Source organism: Nycticebus coucang, chromosome 7 (assembly GCF_027406575.1).
Source record: "Nycticebus coucang isolate mNycCou1 chromosome 7, mNycCou1.pri, whole genome shotgun sequence".
NCBI classification, from domain to species: Eukaryota; Metazoa; Chordata; class Mammalia; order Primates; family Lorisidae; genus Nycticebus; species Nycticebus coucang.
Genome location: NC_069786.1, coordinates 53,336,236 through 53,357,941, shown reverse-complemented (window position 1 = coordinate 53,357,941; position 21,706 = coordinate 53,336,236). Strand labels below are relative to the sequence as shown.

Here is a 21,706-nt window from a genome sequence, read left to right as displayed (position 1 = left end):
TATCTAGAGTCTAGGTAGGCTCTAGATTCTGCTCTAAGCAATATTGTTAAAGATACACCGATAATACGGCAGTTGTGTCAGTTAGTGACAGGAAGGTGTGGAAGAGGGATCCTGTGTGGCAGTGTTGAAGGAATTAATAAGAGGAAATAGGTTTTTATTAAAGCTGGAAGGATTTGATGAATTAATGATGGTTTTTTCAATTGGGGCTGATTTTACCTCCCAGGAGACACTTGAAAATTTCTGGAGCCATTTATAATACGTAAATTCTAGGACTGTCCCCTTCTTTTAAATTATTAAACAATGTAAGTATTTGAAAATATTAAGATCATTGAGGACTACAGTCCAAATTTTGTACTCTTTCCCCTAGGTACCATATAAGTTCTATGTGGTATTAAGTAGTTCCTTTGGGTTTCTGTTGGTATCATGAGTGGACCAGTGGTGTAGGCAAGATAGAAAATAAAAGAGCTTGGAAGAGAATTAGAAATAGAAATATAGTATGAAGAGAGAAGGAGGTGGAGAAAGAATGGGAAGAAGAGAGGATAAAAAGTTGTCTGTGGTCAGTGTTGACAACCATGCCATTGGCTGTGTGCTCCTGCTTTTAGCTCGTAAGCCGTCCAAGGATCCAGCAATGACCTCTTAATGCTACAGTGAAAACACATCATGAAACCAGTTAGTTTGGGCTAAAATGGAAATGAATTGCCACCAAAATTTTACTATTTGATATACCACCACACAGCATGTTTGTAAGTGTGGAAGAGACCACGGCGTCCTTTGTTACAATTGGTATTTTTAAAAAAATAGAATATCCAGTGAGTGCTGCAACCTACAGTGCTCTGACCATAACAGCAGTTGCATTAGTGCTGTCTGCCCTCTGTCACTCAGCTCCCTGATTTAATAAAAAAGGCACACACACACACACACACACACACCTGCATGCATATATACATGTATAAACATTCTATGGAAGGCATGTGGTTTTTATATATTTACTGCGAATTCAGAAACCCACCGAGAAACTGTATTTGTTTCTAATACACTCAACATTATACACTCTAATATAGTCAACGTTAGTTATAAAGTAAATGTGAAGTACAAATATTTAACAAAACAGGTGAATAACAGGTCAGATAATGACAGTATCGCTTGTCTGGGGCAGATTTTTGGATCACCAGATTTAAAAGGAAAGAGACCCCTATTTTATGTTTACGAAGCAGCTAGGGCATCTTATTAATTGTGGATCTCATTCTTGGGGCATAAATAAGAGAGTCATAGAGATTTTGTTTTAAGATATTTTATTTGGTAGTGTACTCTTCTTAGTCTATCATAAAAGCCAACAGCTTTTACGCTTTTGTCTCCCAAATGTCTCTCAAAGATTTATTAGAAATTGTGCTAGCATTTAAAATAATAGGTTCAAAACAGTGATTCAAACAGGTAGAGTTTGAGTGTACTTCAGAACCCTTCTCAAGTTCTGCGGAGCCTTGAAATGCCCTGGACAAAAAAAAAAAAAAAAGATTTTTTTGCTAAATAAGTTAGGAAAATCCTGCCTGTCATAACTGCCTCTTTGATGATTACAGGTAATATTTAACAGTATGTAATATGTGCCAGGTGTTGGGGTAACTGCTTTTATGCATTATTTCATATAATCTTCACAATTACCCTAATGAGACAGGTTTTTCTGGATGTGCTTTGGGAGTGGATAAAGCTCTTGCTCAAGGTTACTCAGCCCACAAAAGGCATGATAGACTTTGAGGAATCTTGTCCAAGAATTCAGTGATTACCAATCCTCTTCCAAATTTTGCTCTTTTGTCTGTGTGCTCTAAATTAGCTACATCCACATACGTATACTGTCTGGTGCCTGCTAGAATCCATCTCAACCCCCCAGTCTATCAGAGAGAGTGAGGAGAGAGCTCGTAACAGCAAATGATGCGGCCCCTTCATCTGGGGTTAGGTTTCTTGCTTCTCTCGTCTCTCCTACCAGTAATAATTTCTCATGTTCATTATATATACAACTCTAGCTGCAGGAAGAGTTTTATTTGCTCTCATAGAGAAGAGCACTTAAGTCCTAATTACCTGTGTAGCCTTCCCTTTCCTTCTCATTAATAAGACTAATCATGCTCTAATACCACCATTATTCCACCAGGGTGGAGGTAGAATCTCCACGTTTGGCTTTTCTTTCGTCTCTGGACACATTTGCAGGTGAAGACTATGACACCAATACTTAAAATGGAATATTACTTCTTTGGAAAGCCTTCAAAGCTAAGACAACCCACATTTTATTAAATTTGCAAGTGACAGTTTGATTTTATTATAGTAAGGGAGGCCGGACTTAGGCAGTTTTGCTGCAAGAGATTTTGCCTGTTCTGGAGAAGATAGGTAGGTACTAAATTATTTTCTGAGTTGACTTCATGTTAGTATTTCCAAAGCCCTCATCACTCAGACTTTCCAGCCCAATTAGCCAATGAGGGAAGGAACGGGTAACTTCAGTGGACTTTTTGTTAGGGTCCACAAAGGTGCCCCTCTTTGCCACTGGGGGTAGGAATAGAATAAGCCTGTCTCTGAATTTCTCATTATTAATGATTCACGCAGTTCTTAAAGGGGTGATTGAATGTAATAGAAATGTCTTAGTATTATTTTGTGCTGTCATTTCTCATTACTGTAAGTTAATCCCTTTTGTTCAGAATAATTATCTTTTTCTTTGCTATATCATCAAATAAGAGACTTTTTTTTTTCTTCAGTTTTTGGCTGGGGCTGGGTTTGAACCTGCCACCTCTGGTATATGGGGCTGGTGCCCTACTCCTTTGAGCCACAGGCGCCGCCCAAATAAGAGACTTTTTAGAGACAGAGCTAGACGAGATATACTGAACTGTTTACCAGGGCTAGGACCTAGAATGTAAACATCTGATGAAGTTGCACATTTTTAAGACATTGTTTCTTTATTGTCAAATTTTCCTATGTAACAAAATGAGCCTGTATTAGTTGATGCCAGGTGAGCTGTGATGAAGCTTCCTATTAGCTTTTCCTTCCTGGGAAATGTTTGTTTCAGTCGTGGGTAGTGGAGCCACATCCATTTTTTTTTTTTTTTTTAAGTGGATGGTATAAAAGGGGTGTGGGTAGCAGTGGAGTGTGGGAGGACTCTAAAAATTCAATCAAATAAAGTCAAATATTGAACAGATGGAAAAACAAGTCCAATAGCCAGTCTCATGAAATGATTTATTTGTGGTCAACAGTCAGTTGTACAGCGCAAAAGCTTCTAAGCTTTCTCTTAGAAAGATAAGTCTCAAGAATGAGAAGATTGGGGCCTTCAACTCTGTATGGAAAACTGAGTAAATGAAGGGGTTTATAGGAATGTTATGCATGCAACTTTCAGTCTTGAAAAAGAAAATGCCAGGGAAAACAAAGTACACTTAAAAATTAATCTGCAACTCTTAAAACACTGCAAGCTATTTTCTGGAACTTTCCTCTACAGCCCAGGATGACCTCAGGCAAGCTTCCATAGATAATGATTATTCCTAATAGCCATAGTGCCTCAGAACTCATGTCATTTGAAGATAGTGTAAGACACAGGTGGGGTGGCATTTAAACTGTTGACTGTGACTCACAGCGAGCATTTTAGAGTGGGGACCCAGTGCCTATATGGGGCCCACACACATCTGAAATGAAAATTTCATGAAACAATAATTACTCTTACTATGTTTGATGTGCTCCTATTTCTTTTCTTTTCTTTTTATTCTTTTCAGTTTTATTTCACTTGAAAGGACAGACAAAAACCTTTGAATTTATTTCACTACTCACTAATGGGTCATAACCCATAGTTTAAAAAAAGACAGCAACAGTCTGCTCCCAAGACTTCATTGCCTAGAAGTTCCTGCTGGCCCAGGTGAAAGCTCTGACACCTGACCATAGGTCATGTGGTATCTTCTCCAACAAAGCTGGCCTAGAACCTTTTATTTTTTCACAACTTCACACAGCCTGGCCATCCTCTCTCCAAGCTGGTGATCTGGCAGGAGGAGGGAAGTTTGCGTTTGTACCTTCTCTGCCTTGGTGACAGCACCTGAACAGCTGCTGACAGACTCTGATCAGCTGAACCTGAGCCACGCAAGCAGGGCTTCTGCTAGAGCCTCAATAACGCTGTGCTTAATTCTTTCTTATGGGTAGAACAGAACAGGGACCTGCCTGAGGATGTGTCCATTTGGGGAATGTGGGAAGGAGGGAAGGAAAAAGAAGAAGGAGAGAAATTCCTTTTGTAGAGGTGTGGGTGACATTCACCTTAAAAAATCATCTGCCTGTATTTTTCTATTCACTTGGTGATTTTCTTTTTTTTTCAGACAGAGTCTCTGTTACCCGGGGTAGAGTGCCTGGTGTCATAGCTCACAGTAACCCTCTTGCCTCAGCTTCCCAAGTAGCTCGGACTACAAGCAGCCACCACAACACCTGGCTAATTTTTCTATTTTTAGTAGGGACGGGGGTCTCGCTCTTGCCCAGGCTGGACTCGAACTTGTGAGTTCAAGCGATCCATCCGCCTCGGCCTCCCAGAGTGTTAGGATTACAGATGTGAGCCTGGCTCATTGGTTAACTGTTGAGTGAACTAAGCTGAACTCTGCAGGTGGATGAGTTTGTTTCCTTGTTTGTTTGTTTTTTGTTGTTGTTGTTGCAGTTTGGCTGATGGTTTGAACCCACCACCCTCGATATATGGGTCCGGCGCCCTGTCCACTGAGCCACAGGTGCCGCCCTCACCTGGTGGTTTTTAGGGGGTGGGGATAGCCTCTTCCTCTTATTTTTTTGTGGCACTTGTTTTGCCTTCTAAAGTTTGGTACCTACATCAAGACAGTTTCAACTGAAAAAAAAAAAAAAGTACCCAGAAAACCAGACATTCGTTCAGGAAAATTAAAAGGATAGGAAAAAGTATCACAGTCTGGTAGTTCAGGATTTGACTCCTATTCCACACACACACACACACACACACGGTGGCCATAAAATTCATGGGCAGTTTAAAATAGTATGCAAATTAAAATCACATTGAATTTTATGGCCGCCCTGTGTGCCCTGTGTATATTATTTATACGTGTCTACACACAGACACACACACTGTGTATATAAAATGCTGCAAAATTCCCTGTAGAGTTCCAGTCATGACTTCTATTTATTTTTCATTTCATGTCCTAGCTCATATGTGTCACAATTTCCGTTTTGCCAAGGGTTAGGATAATTTCTGACTGTCAGTTGGTGTTGGTCAAAGAATTGTCTTCTGAAGGGAAGGCTTTTGACCGTGCGTTGGAACGAAGCCTTTCTCGGGAAGGAGGCAGTGTTCTCTTTTCCACTAGGTCTGTGCATATGACACTTCATCCCTCTGCCTCTTGGTACGTAGTGTGCTGGTGATAGGGAAGTACCCGGCTTGCCTGGGTCGGCAGGACTCCATGGAAAGCCTCTGGTGCCTAGCAAGCCCTAGCGTGTGAGAGGCCAGAACTTGATGGTGTTCACTGTGCTATCCCTAGTGTCTGAGACACTGCCTGGTACGTAGTTGGTGCTCAATAAATCTTTGAGATATTTGACAAATGAATAAGTAGTGTCAGCTACAGTAATAATTATTGTGGTACATATATAAGAGATGATATGATAAGGGACAGAGGGACTGATCTGGGCTGAGGTGACAATAAGATAGCATACATGCCCTTTCAGAAAAACTATTCTGAGTTTGGGAAAAGAGAATCAGTTATAAAAACAGTCTGACATCCTCTCAATGGATAAATTAGCATGTGCACCAGTTGGCAGCACTGGGGGACACTGGTGATGCGAACGCAAGTAAGATGGGGTTCTTGCTGTCTGGGAGTCACCATCCAGCCCAATAAGGCAAAAGTTTGTCACCTAGTGTGAAGAGCATGGACAGGACAGGCTTCAGCCTCCACCCGGCTGGGATGGGAGACAGCACTCAGGGCGACTGAGCTTGGAAGGATGAACAGGCGTTGGACCAGTAAACGAAGAAAAAAAGAATGATGTTGCCAGCAAAAGGAGGGAGCCCGGAGAAGTGACAATACGGGGACACGAAGTCATGGGAGGAGAGGAGGCTGGAAAGCTGAGGCCTTCACACAGGAAGCACAGGCTAGCGATGAGGGCAGGGGTGCCCAACCTTTTTCCTTTTCTGCCATATGGAAGAATAAGAGTTGTCTCGGGCCGTACATTAAATATACAAATGCTAATGAAAGCTGATGAGCAAAAGAAAACGTCCAAACTTACTTTTCAAGATACCGGACACCACAGGTAAGCCGAACAGTCCTCAAGTAATCCATGTGTGGCCTGCAGCGTGGACACACCTGGACTAGGGCATTTGTCTTATGTCTCTCCCAAAGGCAATACGTGCATGTTCAAAGAGTGGTGAAGTGCACCAGAGAGTGTGGCAGATGAATGGATGAACAACACTCATCCTCCTGCAGTTTGGGAGTAGGCAGACCCATGTGCTGCGTTTTTAAAGGCACCCCAACTATACTACCCAAATGGTGGCAAAAAAGAAAAAAAAAACAAAGCCAAGCAAAACCTTAGTTGAAAGAGTGGAACTTTATTACAGGTAGCTCACACATAATAACAGCAGTGGCAAACAAAAATAATCTAATAATAATTCCACTGCTGGTTTTATTATGAAAACAGAAGCCCGGAGCTGGTGACTTTTCTAACAACTTTTGCAAGACACTTAAATCCCTCTAGCTGGCCCTTTGTTCCTGTGTTGCCATGGAGTGTCAATAAGCCCAGCTCAGAATAACCCAGGCAGTGACATGAGAGGTACAGCTTGCTCGCTGGCATGCTGGCTGGCCAGGTTACACTGTTTTCTTATGGCTCTTGTCTTGGGAGGAGCACTGGGCAGCTGGTTGCTCTGGCAGCTGTGAAAGGTGTATGTCTCTTGGCTGCCTGGAGTTTGAAACAGAACCAAAACTTGCCTGCCTTCGGAGCATGTGCAGCTCCTGATGGAGCTGATAGCAACTGAAAATAGCCCACTGAGCACCTGTCCCTTATGCACCAGCCCCCAGCCAACTGCCATGTTAGGACAAGGAGGATTCTTTCGGTGGTGGACAGGTGAGGTGCTGAGCAGATCTAAATGGTTCTTAGGAAGATCTTGGGAACTTTGGCCCTACTTAAAAGGGAGAGAAAAGCAGCAGGCTTCTGAGGTGTTCCACTTGGCACTTGTGTGGTTAGTGGGTGGCCACGGTGGCTATGTATGTACAGTATGTGCTGAAGACTCCTTATAGTTCTCCTTGTTCATAGATGGAGAGGCATGAGTTTTCTTTTGGAGAGAAAGCCTTTCTTAAAAAACTCCTGGATGGTAGCCACCCACAGTTTATGCTGCCTCAGCTTTGGAAAGGGGAGACATTGAATTACATGATTTTGTTTCATTTTTATGTGTGCCCTTTCATCCACAGTGATTGTCAGTAGATCTCCAAGCTGTCTCTTTGCTGGGTTATTTCTTAGTAGTCTGAACGTGAGCACATGTAGAATCACAGAAGAGAATTCTAGCATGTTAGGAGCTGTCTGTTCCCCTCTGGGACTCCTTCCATCTCCTCTGGGCTTTCATCTCTTTAGTGGGCTTGCCATTGTTGGACAGGCTTGGCACGCCAGCAGGGATGGAAGCAGGCTCTGGAAGGAAATACTTCTGAAATGACTGGTGGTATTAAAGCTACTATTTAAAAGTGACCCTTCATCCAGCCTTGGGTTATCTTTAGGCCGGCAGCAAGCTGTAGCTCCAGGAGCCAGAGGGAATCTGCAGAAACTCTTGCTTGTTGTGCACGCCTGGGTTTGTGTTTAGATACTCTTGCTCCCTAGCCAGTGGCCTCGTGACACATCTCAGATTTATCTGGCTCTCTCCTGCCAAGGTCCGAGATTATTGTGGACATTGGGAATGGTTTGCCATGGCACAGAGTTTGAAGGGAAGGGATTGTTCTGGTTTGAAAAGGCAGTTCTGGTTCACAGCACTCAAAAGAGATGCTTTCTGTTTCTACGTGGAGTGTAGGCACCTGGAGCTTTTCTGTGAGCTCAGGTGAGAAAAGAATATGCTCAAAAGGACCCAAGCACAGCCTTCTCAAGGTGACTGTAGGATCTTTATTCTGCTTCAGGTGTGCTGAATTTGGGAGTTAATGAGTTCTTTTGGGCTGTGTTAATTAGACTGATGGGAGAAGATATGCAAAGCAAAGATCCAGTTATAAAGGCTGGCATATAGATGCACAAGGCCTGGAGACATGGGGTTGAAGACATAGTACGGAACCTGTTGTGACATTATGGACCTCGTTGGGCCTCGTAGGGCCTCGGGAAATGAACTGGGAAATTGGGGAACAGGAAAGTAGCAACTCCGCCTCAATTTTTTACGCTTATTATTTTTAAATCTCTGGCTTCATCTTGGATGGCAAGAAAGTACAGTAGTCCTCCCCTTATCTGCAGGGCACTTGTTCAACACCTACAGTGGATACCTGAAACCTCACATAGTACAGAACCCTCTGTGTACTATGTTTTTCCCTCTATAGCCATACCTATGATAAAACTTGATTTATGAATTAGGCACAGTAAGAGATAACAATGGTTAATAATAAAACAGAACAATTATAACAAAATGCCAGCATTACTACTCCTGTGCATCGGGGCCATTATTTAGGAAAATAAGAAGTGACTTGAACACAAGCACTATGATGTAGTCAGCCCGTGACCGAGACAGCTACTTGGTGACTTAATGGGCAGGTAGTGTCTGCAGTGTGGAAACACAGGACAAAGGGATGATTCATGTCCCAGGCTGGACGGAGCTGGACAATGTGAGATTTCATCACATTACTCAGAACAACACAAAATTTAAAACTTTGGAATTGTTTATTTCTATAATTTTTCATTTAGTATTTTTGGATTATGGTTGATGAAAGTGTGGAAAGTGAATGAAACTGTGGAAAGTGAAACCAGGGATGGAGGTGGGAAGTGGCTGCTGTAGTCTAGACTTTCCCCCTGTGCTTTTTCTGTAGGGTAGGATAGGGTAGGGAGCTAGGGAAGGGGAATAGAACTAATGCAGGCCATTTTCACCTTTAGCTTTGGGTGCCACAATGCCTGGAGGCTGCATTCCAAGACTGTTGTTAAACAAATTGGAGCCCTGCCCAGTTTTTGAAGTGTTTGTCTGTGTGGTTTGAAAGCTTCCAGAAAGGGTGTGGGGTGTGGTGGAAGCTTGCAGAAGGTAGCTGGAGCCAAGACCCAGCCCCTGTGGAGGAGACCTGGTCCCAGAATCCCCGAGGGAAGGGGGAGTAGGATGCAGAGGAAGGCCAGGTGCTGAGGCTGCCTGCTGATTTCTTCTCCATTTTCTATCCCATCAAGAGATAAGGGATTCTCGTAAGATTGTAAAACCAGAATTGTCAAATAGAGCCCAGGTAGAAACCCCCACTGGAATGCCATACCCTCCCTGGTTAGCCCAAGGAGGTGGAGAAAACAACCCAGACTAGCACGTCTTCCTGTACTGTGAGCAGAGCTTCTAGCCAGAGACTCACAATAGACAGAACCATGTCCCTGGCTGTCTACTGAGGCTAAACAAGGAATGACTTCTGAAATGTTTACAGTCCACGAGGATGAACTTTTCCCCTTTTCCTTCAGCCTATGGTACTCTCTGTTACTCTCCCTGTCACTGGAGCTTTGCCAGAGGCTCACGTGCCCTTCATTTCAGGTGAACTTTTGTGTTTCTGTCTTAGGAGCAGCCTTGCAGGGAATTGGTAGATATGGACAGAGTATTTTCTGGTTTCTAAAAGTATCTAATTAACAATAGATAATTCCCTTGTAACGGTTTCTTTGAAATAGAGATTCAAGAAGTTTGAAGACAAAAATGAAGAAAAGGGTCATTATTTTCTCCCATATTAAGGAGCTGCTTATGATATTGGCACATTTGTTAAAGCCAAGTCTTCATTACATTCAGAGAATCATAAAAAGCATGGAAAAGACAGACCAATATTGTCTTAGGTCATTACCCCACAGCGTTCTTTAATTTGTTAGTCACTTGAACACAGGCTGAGTTTTTGGCTTTGAAATGGAAGGTGTGGCTGCTGCAATAGGCTTAATTTACAGGGATTATTTCAGAGACAACGAGTCAGCCCAGACACAAAATAAACAGATGGCACTATTTTTTTTCTCAGCTTCAGCAGTTCAAATGCAGGATGACTTAGGAATCCTTATCACCTTCAGCAAAGCAAGCAGGGGAAAATGATGTAATTCACTCTTCCCCACTCCCTGCTGAAAGTGCCATTATTTCACTGATGAGGGGGAAAATGGCAGCAAAGACCAGAGGCAGCTTTTACCCTGCTAAGTAGCAAAGTGCTGCGTTGACCCCTCTAAGCCGACTGGAGTTGAAGCGGAGTTGAAGCCACTTACCGTGTTTTGATGATCTTGATCACCAGAGCATCATCATAGTAGCCCCAAGTCCTCAAATCAGCCATCCAAACAGGGACCCCCCACGGAAGCCCAGCTGTTCTATTAATGTATTAAATAGTTCCTTCTTTTAGAAGTCTTGTATTTTACCTATTTCTTCTAAACAAACAGAAAATCTACCACACCACAGAATGTACTAATTTTCTACATTTGTGAACCTGAGTAGGTGAACAGATGTGACCATACAGCAAGCTCCTTTAGGAAGAAGTGGTTTGCACGGACATGCCGGCTCTGTGACTAAGCCCTGCCTAAGATCTGTGCTGACATTTAAAGACTTTATGGGCTCAGTCTCCTCTGAAAACCAGCATCAGGTCTCTTTCCACCTCTAAATCCTTTCTGTGAAGGGAAAATTCATTCCGCAGCAAATATTTATCAGGCGTCTACTCCTGCCAAGTATTGAGGCTGCTGTGGGATATGTAATGGTGCATAAAAGTAGACACAGTTCTCACCCTCACTGTGCTTACAGCCTTTGAGGAGAGGCTTGGTGGACATTCGGCAGCCATACAGAGTATCTAAAGGGAGTTCCTACTTTAAATTTGGGTGCATGAACAAAGGCTTCTCTGAGGAAATAGCGTATAAGGTAAGATTTACATGGGAGACAGGTACTCACTACCCTGTTTCCCCGAAAATAAGACATCCTCTGAAAATAAGACCTACTTACAGGAAAGATAAGACATCCCCTGAAAATAAGACCTAGCACATCTTTGGGAGTACACCTTAAAATAAGACACTGTCTTATTTTCGGGAAAACAGGGTAGGTGAATGTGGTGTTGGTAAGGAGGGAGCTGAGTATTCAGACTGGAGAGAACTGTATACCGAAAGCAGGGGTCCTCAAACTGCGGCCCGTGGGTCACATGAGGCGGTGTGATTGTATTTGTTCCTGTTTTGTTTTTTTACTTCAAAATAAGATATGTGCAGTGTGCATAGGAATTTGTTCATAGTTTTTTTTTTTTTTAAACTATAGTCCGGCCCTCCAACGGTCTGAGGGACAGTGAACTGGCCCCCTGTTTAAAAAGTTTGAGGACGCCTGATAAAGCATCTGAAATCCCAAAGCAAGAAGAGGAGACTGTCCAAGAACCAAGGACGAGGCTGCAAAGTCTACAGGGATCAGGTCAACCAGGATTTGTGGGCCAGGTCAATGACTGTGATCTCTATTTTTGAGAGTCATGGAAGCCTGAGAGAATTGGACTTAACACACCAGAATGAATGGTGATGCCATTTGCTGAGTTAGGGAACACCCAAGGAAGAGCATAGCTGGAGTTCAAACTCTTGGAGATTTTGGTTACTGGTGTTAATCTGATGTTCATATATATGTGATCTCATTTATTTTCCTCTGTTCCCTCTGATAACTCCTAGAGTACAATTTCTGCCTGAATTTGCAAACTTACCAATCTCTTTGATTAAAAAAAAATGACATGAGCTCCTTAAATGAGTGTTTTATAAAGAGAGAGCATTTGGGCACTTGATTTATTTTATCCGTGAACCTGCCTTCTTGCCAGAGGATCAAATGCCCTTCACGAGGCATTCCGGGTGGACCTTTGTGCTTCTGTCTGAGGAGCAGGCTTGCTGGCAGTGATACCTAGCATTGCAAAATCCTTCCTTAAGCCTTTGTTTAATGCCAGAGATCTCAAGTGCTTTCAGATTCTGGAGAGGTGCCAAACTGCTCTCAGATTAGAAGACGATGGAAGGACTCCCATAATCTATAAACCTAATATAAGCTGCCATTTCAAATGAATGAATCGTTCAGACTCTTGGAAGGAGTCCAGGGATATTTGAATTCCTTTTTTAGCTTATACAAATTCTGAGCTATTGGTCTTTTATAATTATAGTCTAATTGCCATATTATCATTTGTGCTACTCAGAGGTGAGCCTGTTCCTTTTGCTGACCCTCAGGATGGATCACAGCTCTAGACCGGCTTTCCTGGAGCATTTCCTCATTTGTCTTTTGTGTCAAAGATCTTAGTGGGAAACGTGGAGTTTTGTGCGCTGTTTAGAATGGTAATAAGTTTAAACGTCTTAAAGCATTATAGAGCGCTTGACTGGGCAGGTGGGGATAGCTAGTGTTGTGCCTAGCTAGATTACTAAATTCCCACTTAAACATGAATGTGAATACTTGTACTATGAAGTACAAGATTATTCCAAACTGTGGACAGTTTTAAAAAGTCCACGATGCTCTTTGCTCTGCCTTTTTCTCTGCCAGCTTAGCGTTAGAGTAGGTGTGTCCAGATGGTGAGCTGAGTATTGCCCAGAACAAGAAAAATCTTTTTAAAGATTTGGCCGTGGTGAACTCCTGGGATTCTCAGCCTGCGCCTCTGGTGTGCAGAGCCAGCCTGGATCCTCCCCCGGCAGCGTCGGTCTCTTCCAGGCTGTCTCCATTTGTGGTCAGAACTCCCTGCTGTTCCCAGCCAGCCCAGGCTGTAAGTGTTTTCACACGGCCCTGGTGCTGGTGATACAAAGGGCACACAGTGCCAGCCATAACACTGAGTAATGCCAGGAGGTGCCTTCTAGAACAAACAATGTGGGTGAGCTTCGCAGAGAGGGAATACCTCTGGCTTGACATTTAAATTACTGAATTATTCAAATGAATGTCAATTAGGTGGAGTAGACTTGCTGCCTTCTGCCAGGGTACTTCCTGGTTATTTGTACAGGCAAGTATACAATACTTCACATCAGATGTGGCACTTCCTGTCTGCGCTGTTGAAAACCAGCCACAGAACATGATTATTTGCTTCTTGGTGTTCTTGGATGTGCACTGTATTTATATCACAGCCTGAGAAATTAGGGGTCCACACACCCTTACCTGTGACCCTGAAAGGGGTTTCGTAATCATTCTCAAACCCTTGCTCCCACTCCAGACCTATCCCAAATTAAATATCGCAGGCCTACACAGGTTATGGTTATTCCTAAATTTGGCAAGACTGAAAAAGTGAGTCACAGGCGTTTTGAGGCCTGCTTGTGTTTTTTAGAATTGTGGATATTAAGTTCTGAGAATGCTACTACCTTGCTTTTAACCTCCTTTGTTAATTTAGTAATCCTAGCTCAGAAAATCCTTCTGCTTATCTCTTCAAATTTCTCTATTCTGTCAGGCGAAATGGCACTAAACCAACAGGGATGTATGTGCACACACACGGCTGTGCAGTCATTCTTACGAACTTGCGGTCAAGTTTATATTTGAGTATATGTGAAAAATGAGTGCATGAGGGGCTCTGCTAATCAGTTATATGGGATTATATAAGTTAATATGATTAAAAGTTAGGTGAGAAGTAATAGGAAAGAGAAGTTGGTGAAGGTTTCATACGTTCCCACAGTGTTTTTCAACTTTTTTTTACCTTACGACTCGCTTGAACCTATTAGACTTCTACGGCACACTTAAATTAGGTCGATCAAAAAAAAGAGTAAAGAAAAGAATACACTTCCTGTGCTTTGAACTTCTTTTGAAAATAATTTAATTAATGATCTTTAAACGTTTTCGCAGCATACGGATTGAAAATCATTGCTTTACCATTAGCTAACTGTTGGACTCAGCTCATGGTTCCTGCATATCAGAAATTGAATTAATGATTATGTTGTCATTAACAACTGTTTTTCTCTGTGTTTTTCCATTTTCCTGATTGTGGACGGTAGGATATGAGAACCCTGGTTTTTGACATCTTACTAAAAAGAAGCAACAACTTAAGGGAGTTCACCCCTGGTTGTTTATATGCAACTACTGAAAAGATATGAAGGATTTAAGGACTGTATCTAATAAACAAATGAATTCCTTAGACTTAGCTCATGACCCTGCAGGATTAAAATCTGATCAGGGTCAATACCCAATTATGACTGTTCGCTGTAGAGCTAGATATAGTGAATTGAATTTTACTAAAGATGTTATTTACTTGAGGCTGCTCAGTTCTGGCAAAGTTCTTTAGGTTTTAGTCTGGACATCCATACCCTGTCAATGTCTGCATAGGACTGTCTGCATATCCTGTCAAAACCTAGAGAGCTTGCGATACACGTAATTTATTTTCATGAACAATTGGGTTTTTATGTGAGATTGTTAACACTTGGAGCAAGGGGTTATTACTCGTACATCTTAACATCTGCTCTCAGTGTATACAGTAGTTTGTTGTACATACTAATATTAGGTTTTTAAAAATCCCTATTACCATCATTTGCAGATAACTTCATAGTTGACAGAATACTTTCCCAAATGTTATGTCCTTGGTTGATTAATTCAGATGAAATACAGACTCAAGCCATGACAAAGTCAGACACTTATGATAAGGTTGGGATTGTCCACATCACACCGTGGACACCTCAGCTACATTTCCTGAACGCTATGATATTTTTACTTATATTGAGACAAAGAGTTTAGTCTGAGAAGAATGTTGGGGAAATCTATACTCTGATTCCTGCAGGTATTTCTTACAGAAGAAATAAGGAAGAAGGGCTAAGAGATCTATCTGATCGTAGCTTTTTCCTCCAGATAGGACTATACTATGCAGACCACCAATTATCCTGATTGTACCCAAGGCTATAACTTCATGAAGCCTGGCTTGTTAATCTAGATCATTGAGTATAAATAGTATAGTTTCCATTTCAATAGAAGAAATTGTCACTAACAAAAAACAAAACAAATAACAGCAAAAACAAAAAAACCCTAGAGAACTTAGAAAAGCAGTGTTTTTTTTGTTTTTTGATAAGCGGACTTAGTATTTAGTTCGGGCTAGAAATTTATTTATTTTTTATTTTTTTGAGACAGAGTTTCACTTTGTCACCCTCGGTAGAGTGTGTCACAGCTCACAGCAACCTCAGACTCTTGGGCTCAAGCCATTCTCTTGCCTCAGCCTCCCAGGTAGCTGGGACTCCAGGCACTCGTCACAATGCCCAGCTATTTTTAGAGACGAGGTCTCGATCTGGCTCAGGCTGGTCTCAAACCTGTGAGCTCAGGCAGTCCACCCGCCTCAGCCTCCCAGAGTGCTAGGATGGGCTGGACATTTAAAAACAGTTCATTCTGAGAGAGTGTTAGAGAAATTATTATTGTGTTAATCTAGACATTTTTATTAGAACCCCAAAGCATCATTCACTCTTTGGTTCCCTGGGACCAATATTGATCCGTTTCTGTAGGAATGAGTGAGACCCTACGTGCAGTGAGTTGATTTGGTCACTTCATTTTCGTTCTTCCCCTTTATCCCACACTGACCCCTCATCCCCAATGTAAGGCCAAGTGGGCCCATACTCTTCATTGTGTTAGGTATATATCCTTGGATATCTACCATCTTTTAAGCGTATTTAGAGCTTTAAAATACAGGTTTATGTTTCAAATTTACATAAACTGCGTTATTTCACGGTTTGGAGTATATAGTCTTCAGTTTTCTGCTGTCTACCACAAATAAGTCTGACACCATTAACTCTGCGCCTGCCCCACCCATCCGCTTCCCTGTGGGGAGTCGTCACCTGTTGGCAGCATAGTTGGCAGCCCTCAGCCCAGCTTTGTGCCATTCAAGAGTGGCGAGCATGTCTAGACTCCCTGGAAATATTATCTTTCAGCTCTCTTTTGGCAAGTGTAAACTTTTTGCTGGATTATGTCAACAGATATGTATGTTCCTCATCCTCATAGAAATAGCCTAGTGCTGGGATTTCTTTTGGATTTCTCTAGGCAGGGAAAATAAAGGCCATCTCTTTGCTCATTACAATTTTCACTCATTAAAAACGTCTGAGGGCTCTTGATTCTCCGGGGTGAGGCTGGTGACATACATAGGCTGTCAGCGGCTATTTTGGATTTGCTGCTTTCAGGCATGTCTTTGCTTTCGGATGAGCCCCTTGTGGTTTTCAAAAGAACTAGCAAGTCAATTATAAATAGCAGGCTTGTGTCTGTGTGTCTGCATGCACTTACTCTGTGGGACGAGGCACCCACATTACAGTGGGCAGTGAACTATTTTTCCACTTCTTTGAAGAGGGAAGAAGAAAGATTAAGAACGCGTTTCTCTTTTTTTGCGATAACCCACATCTCTACACACACCCACACAAATCTGTGTAAATGAGCTTGACATTTTCAAAGATCTTACCTTAAGGTCTCCTCTGGAAAGCACAGCCACCCGACCTGTTATTTTAAGAAAGAAGCAGTTATCTCACAGACCCACTACTGCGGGTTCAAGGATTAGAAAGCACCCTCCCTGTGCCGCAGACCTCTGCAGTGGGAGCTCTGAAAGCTGAGTTTCTGCATGTGAATAGTGCTTTGGTGAACGTGGCTTAGGCTAATAAGAGGCCTCCCGGACCTTCCTGTTTACATTCTATCTTCACTTTCTTTCCCTACTAGTGGAAACTGTCAGGACCAGCAAGTCTAGACTACTCATTCCAACAAGGGAGAAGAAAAGAGTGATGTGAAAATTAGACTGTGAATAAGTTATTTCTCTGAGAGGGATAGTTAAGAGGTGTGGTTGTGTTTGCTTTCCTGATACATCCTGTCTCTCTTTCCATCACACCCTGGACTGCCAGGTGTGGGTTCTTCCTTTGGTCCTATCTGTCACCTTACTCTTCAGACATTGTTCTGTCCCTTTGTCTCCCTGTGATGCCTTCTTCCTTAATAGTTAGTGCCAAATTTTTTTCTGCTGGTTGAAGATTTTAAGTAGCTATTAATTCTCATTATAACCAATGTAAAAACTTCAGTATTGCTACTATTGAAAAGTTAGTCTAGGTATCTAGCTGGAAATATTGATAATATGGATTTTTTATTTTTTTTTATTTTTTTTTTAATTTTTTTATTAAATCATAACTGTATACAATGATATGATTATGGGGCATCATACACTCGCTTCATATACCATTTGACACATTTTTATCACAGTGGTTAACATAGCCTTTCCGGCGTTATCTCAGTTACTGTGCCAAAACATTTACATTCTACATTTACCAAGTTTCGCAAATACCCCTTGATAATATGGATTTTTTAATTATAGAATGTGCATCCCTACAAATTCTTATTAAATATTACAAGTTGAGCATCTGAAATCAGTGTTTCAAAATGTGAAGTCTTTTGAGAGCCGACATTATACTCAAAGGAGATGCTCACTGAAATATTTTGGAGTTTGGATTTTCAGATTTGTGATGTTCAACTGGTATAGATGATATTCCAAATCCATGCTCCCCAAATCCAAATCCAAAACACTTCTCCCAAGTATTTCAGATAATGGCTACTCAACTTGTAGTATATTTCCTCAGGAGTCAGTTAACTATAGAAATGTTAGCATTCCTTGGGCAAGTCATGATTGCAAGAGGGACTTTATCTAACAATTGCAATCAGTGTAACCTGGCTTATTGTACCCTCAATGAATCCCAACAATAAAAAAAGAAAAAAAAGAAATGTTAGCATTCCTTGTTTTATGAGTTGATGGAGGTTTGAACAGAGTAAACAGGAACTGGTATTGATAGCCACTATATATTTAGGAGCCATTTTATGTATAACATAAAGGTGTTGAATATTATATTCCAGTAAAACTTTTATTTTGTTATAATAATTGAGATATAAGTGGGTGTGGTGGCTCACGTTTATAATCCCAGCACTTTGGGAGGCTGACACAGGAGGATTGCTTGAGCCCAGGAGTTTGCCAGCAGCCTGGGAAAAATAGCAGGATATCATCTCTACAGAAAATAAATTTGCTGGACATGGTAGCATGTACTTATAGTTAGTTCCAGGTACTTGGGAGGCTGAGGTGAGAGGATCACTTGGCCCAGAAGTTTGAGGTTCCGGTGAGCAATGATCATGTCCCTGCACTCAAGTCTGAATGACAGAGTGACATCCTATCTATAAATAAATAAATAAAAGAAATTTTAAAAAGAATTGGAATATGAGTACGAATCCATTTAACTAAAGGTAACAGGAAAATTGTAGCGTAAGAAGATGATTTTCAGAAGTCTATGGACAGAAGATAACCAGTCTTTGACTTTGTGTGTTCTGAAAGAGTGTAAAGCTTATATAAATGCATTCTTATGTTGAGAGGTGATTGTTATTTGGTGATTGGTCAAGTGACAAGATCACAGAATATGCTCATCACGGCCAGTGGTAATGCCTACATTGACTTTCTGTTTGGTGAAGGTGTTTGGAATGGTCATTGCCCAGTGGGGTTAAAACTTACACAGTGATTTTTTTTTCCCTTCCTTTCTCCCTTGCAGATGAGAAGCCCAAGGTCGCCCCCAAACTTTACATGTGTGTGTGTGAAGGCCTCTCCTGCGGTAGTGAGGACCACTGTGAAGGCCAGCAGTGCTTTTCCTCACTAAGCATCAATGATGGCTTCCATGTCTACCAGAAAGGCTGCTTCCAGGTCTATGAGCAGGGGAAGATGACTTGTAAGACCCCACCCTCCCCTGGCCAAGCTGTGGAGTGCTGCCAAGGGGACTGGTGTAACAGGAACATCACAGCCCAGCTGCCCACTAAAGGTTACCATGGACTTTTCTGTTTCTAGATCAAAGAGTTTCATCATATTTTCCTAAGTCTGCATCAGTTACAGATCTAAGGAGCTATACATAGGCTTTCTTCTTACTCTCTGAACCAGAAGTGATTGGGTGACCAGAAATGTAGCTCTAGGTGAGGAAGAGAAAGGCATGGCCTTTGGGCATCTAAAAGGAGCATAGGCATTTTGGGGAATGTGGGCAAGGTGATGTCTACCTTGAGGACAGGTTGATTGGCTGATCATTTCTCTTTTGGTTGCTGCAAATAGGTAAACAGCTCTTGATACCCTTTTCTGTGAAGGAGCTGTGATGTTAGTCATAATTTCTGAAGTGTTTCTGCTTAATAAATACTCCTCTTCATGTCAAATATGTAAGGAGGGAAATGGAATATAAGCCTGGTACCTGGGTGGAATGCCTTTCCTGTATGAGGAAGGAGACACAGGAAGGCTCTTTTCTCTCATAACTGATGCCCAGTGACCCATCCCTGAAACTTGAAGCAGATTGAGCTTTCTCATGAACCCCATAGTTTATGTGGAATCTTCTTCGTATTATATTTAATGTGGATTTCATATCCTGCGGAAATCAACACTCCTCTGAACCTGTTTCCTTATAAAATGCAATCGTCCCTGCAAATGTTAATATAGACTCACCCCAAGCCAAATTAATTTTCTTAATATATATTGATCCTGTATTTTAATAGGTATAATCATTTAATTTTGTACTTACCCAAGAAGAAACAACCCCAAAATGTGGAGCTAGAAGTACTACTGGGAGTATACCCTACCAGAGATGTCAGCCAGCAAAGGAAGAGACAGAGGAACAAAGATCATATTGTAGCAATTTTGAGGGTAAAGAAATGACTTTAAAGCCACGTTGAAAAGGTTAAATTCTGACCAGAAAATAGGTTGAATAATAAAAGAAGGCTTTAGAAAGAGAGATCAACTATTTAAATTGTTAGAACTAAACGATTCTTTAATGGTGTGAGCTTTACTTTTACATGTTGTGGAAGTTAAATTCTTATGAATCGAGTGGATGGACATTCAAGAAATGTCTGCACTCACACAATAGTATCAACAGTATCAACAGTATGAAGTTCCTAATCTGTGCAACACTCTCTTGGACCCTGAGTTTTCATAGAAAATGATTTTCTTTATGGGGGCAAGACATGATTGCAAGAGGGACTTTACCTAACAATTGCAATCAGTGTAACCTGGCTTATTGTACCCTCAATGAATCCCTAACAATTAAAAAAAAATAAAATAAAATGAAAAAAAAGAAAATGATTTTCTCTATTTAAGGAATTTCTAATTTAATTAGGGAGGTCACAATATTTGCAATTTAATATTGTATTTCATTAGTTTTACACTTTATCATACAAATGATGTGCACTAGGGAGTATCATGTGTGCTGAGTCGTTAACTATTTGGGCGCGGAAAGTTAAGGAAAATAGAAAGGAAATTAGGCTTGAGATTGGATTGCTAAAGGGACCAGGAACGTGGAAACAAGGCATGTGTAAGGAAGAACAAGGCCTAGTGACATGATGTCACGCAGGGGTCTGGAATCCAGACATGGTTATTGTTTTGGGACTCTTTAATTATGGACCTTCAGTGTCCAACTAAGAAGTCTGGATCTAACCCACTCGCCAAGTAGAAAGCCTTTGTGAATATTTGCTCAAGTGATAATGTGAAGTATTTTGAGTGAATGTACCAGCATTTGCATAGGTCATATAATAATGCCTGAACAAGGGAGTGAATCCCGGAATGAATGTTGGAGCAAATGAGTAAATAAATAGAGGAATGAATAGTTTCCTGGGCAGAAGTCATGAGGTCAAAAGATCAGTGAGAATTCAGCAGTAGACTTCCATGATATGTGGAAGAGAGAGACCATGGATTATATAACTTGGTTTTAATTCAGCACTTCCACATAGGAATATTACAGTATAGTGTCTGCTGTAAGGGCTTAATGCTAAAGTATAACAAACCCAAATTAGTAAGAGTAATATGAAAGATCTATACTGTACTTTGTATTTTAAAAGTACTTTCATATACTTGCATTAATACAGTTGATCCTCAGTGGAATGTTTCTCAACTTCCAGTTGTGTCTAATAGAATGATGGTTAGCATTGCCGGGCCATTGGCCAGGTATTAGGAAGTATTTTAGTTTTAATTCTTTGTGACATGTAAGATTGTGTGGTGAGGACTTAGGAGTGGTGTGTTAGGATATTATTGGTTATGCTGAATAATAAGTGAACAGTGATGCTTACAGCCAATTTCTCCTCTCTCACCCATCTCTAGGGAAGTCCTTTCCTGGAACACAGAATTTCCACTTGGAGGTCGGCCTCATCATTCTCTCTGTAGTGTTTGCAGTATGCCTTCTAGCCTGCCTTCTGGGAGTGGCTCTCCGAAAATTTAAAAGGCGCAACCAAGAACGCCTCAATCCCCGAGATGTTGAGTATGGCACCATCGAAGGGCTCATCACCACCAATGTTGGAGACAGCACTTTAGCTGTGAGTTTGCAGCCCTGCAGGCAATCCCAAGTATAAGAAAGCTGGTGAAGATACTTTCTAATTTCAAGTGTGAAACCCTAACCAGTAAGGGGTGACTGGATGGTTTACACAACATGCTCTTGGTCACCTGTATCCTAAGCAGATGTTTGCTGGCACCTAGTTAGTCCACCTTACATTAGAACAACTTCTCTAGGCAGACATTTAAATAAGGGAGGCGATTTATTTTAGTAGGTTCTACATAGTTACTTTTCTTTTCAGAGTAAGGGAAAAGAGACCCTGGGAGGACGGAGGAAAATACAATTTTGGAGTACTTGATGTTTGTGGTCTTCATCTGCTTTATTCCTC

General features: G+C 41.5%; 1 protein-coding gene across 1 annotated transcript in view; it reads left to right on the top strand.

The window, feature by feature from the left end:
* Positions 1 to 21,706, top strand: part of ACVR1 (activin A receptor type 1) — a 121,278-nt gene that overhangs the window by 63,983 nt on the left and 35,589 nt on the right. Inside the window, exons 3-4 of the mRNA XM_053597429.1 lie at positions 18,580 to 18,843; positions 21,150 to 21,361. Of these exons, the coding sequence (XP_053453404.1) occupies positions 18,580 to 18,843; positions 21,150 to 21,361 (476 nt within the window). The remainder of the gene's footprint in view (positions 1 to 18,579; positions 18,844 to 21,149; positions 21,362 to 21,706) is intronic.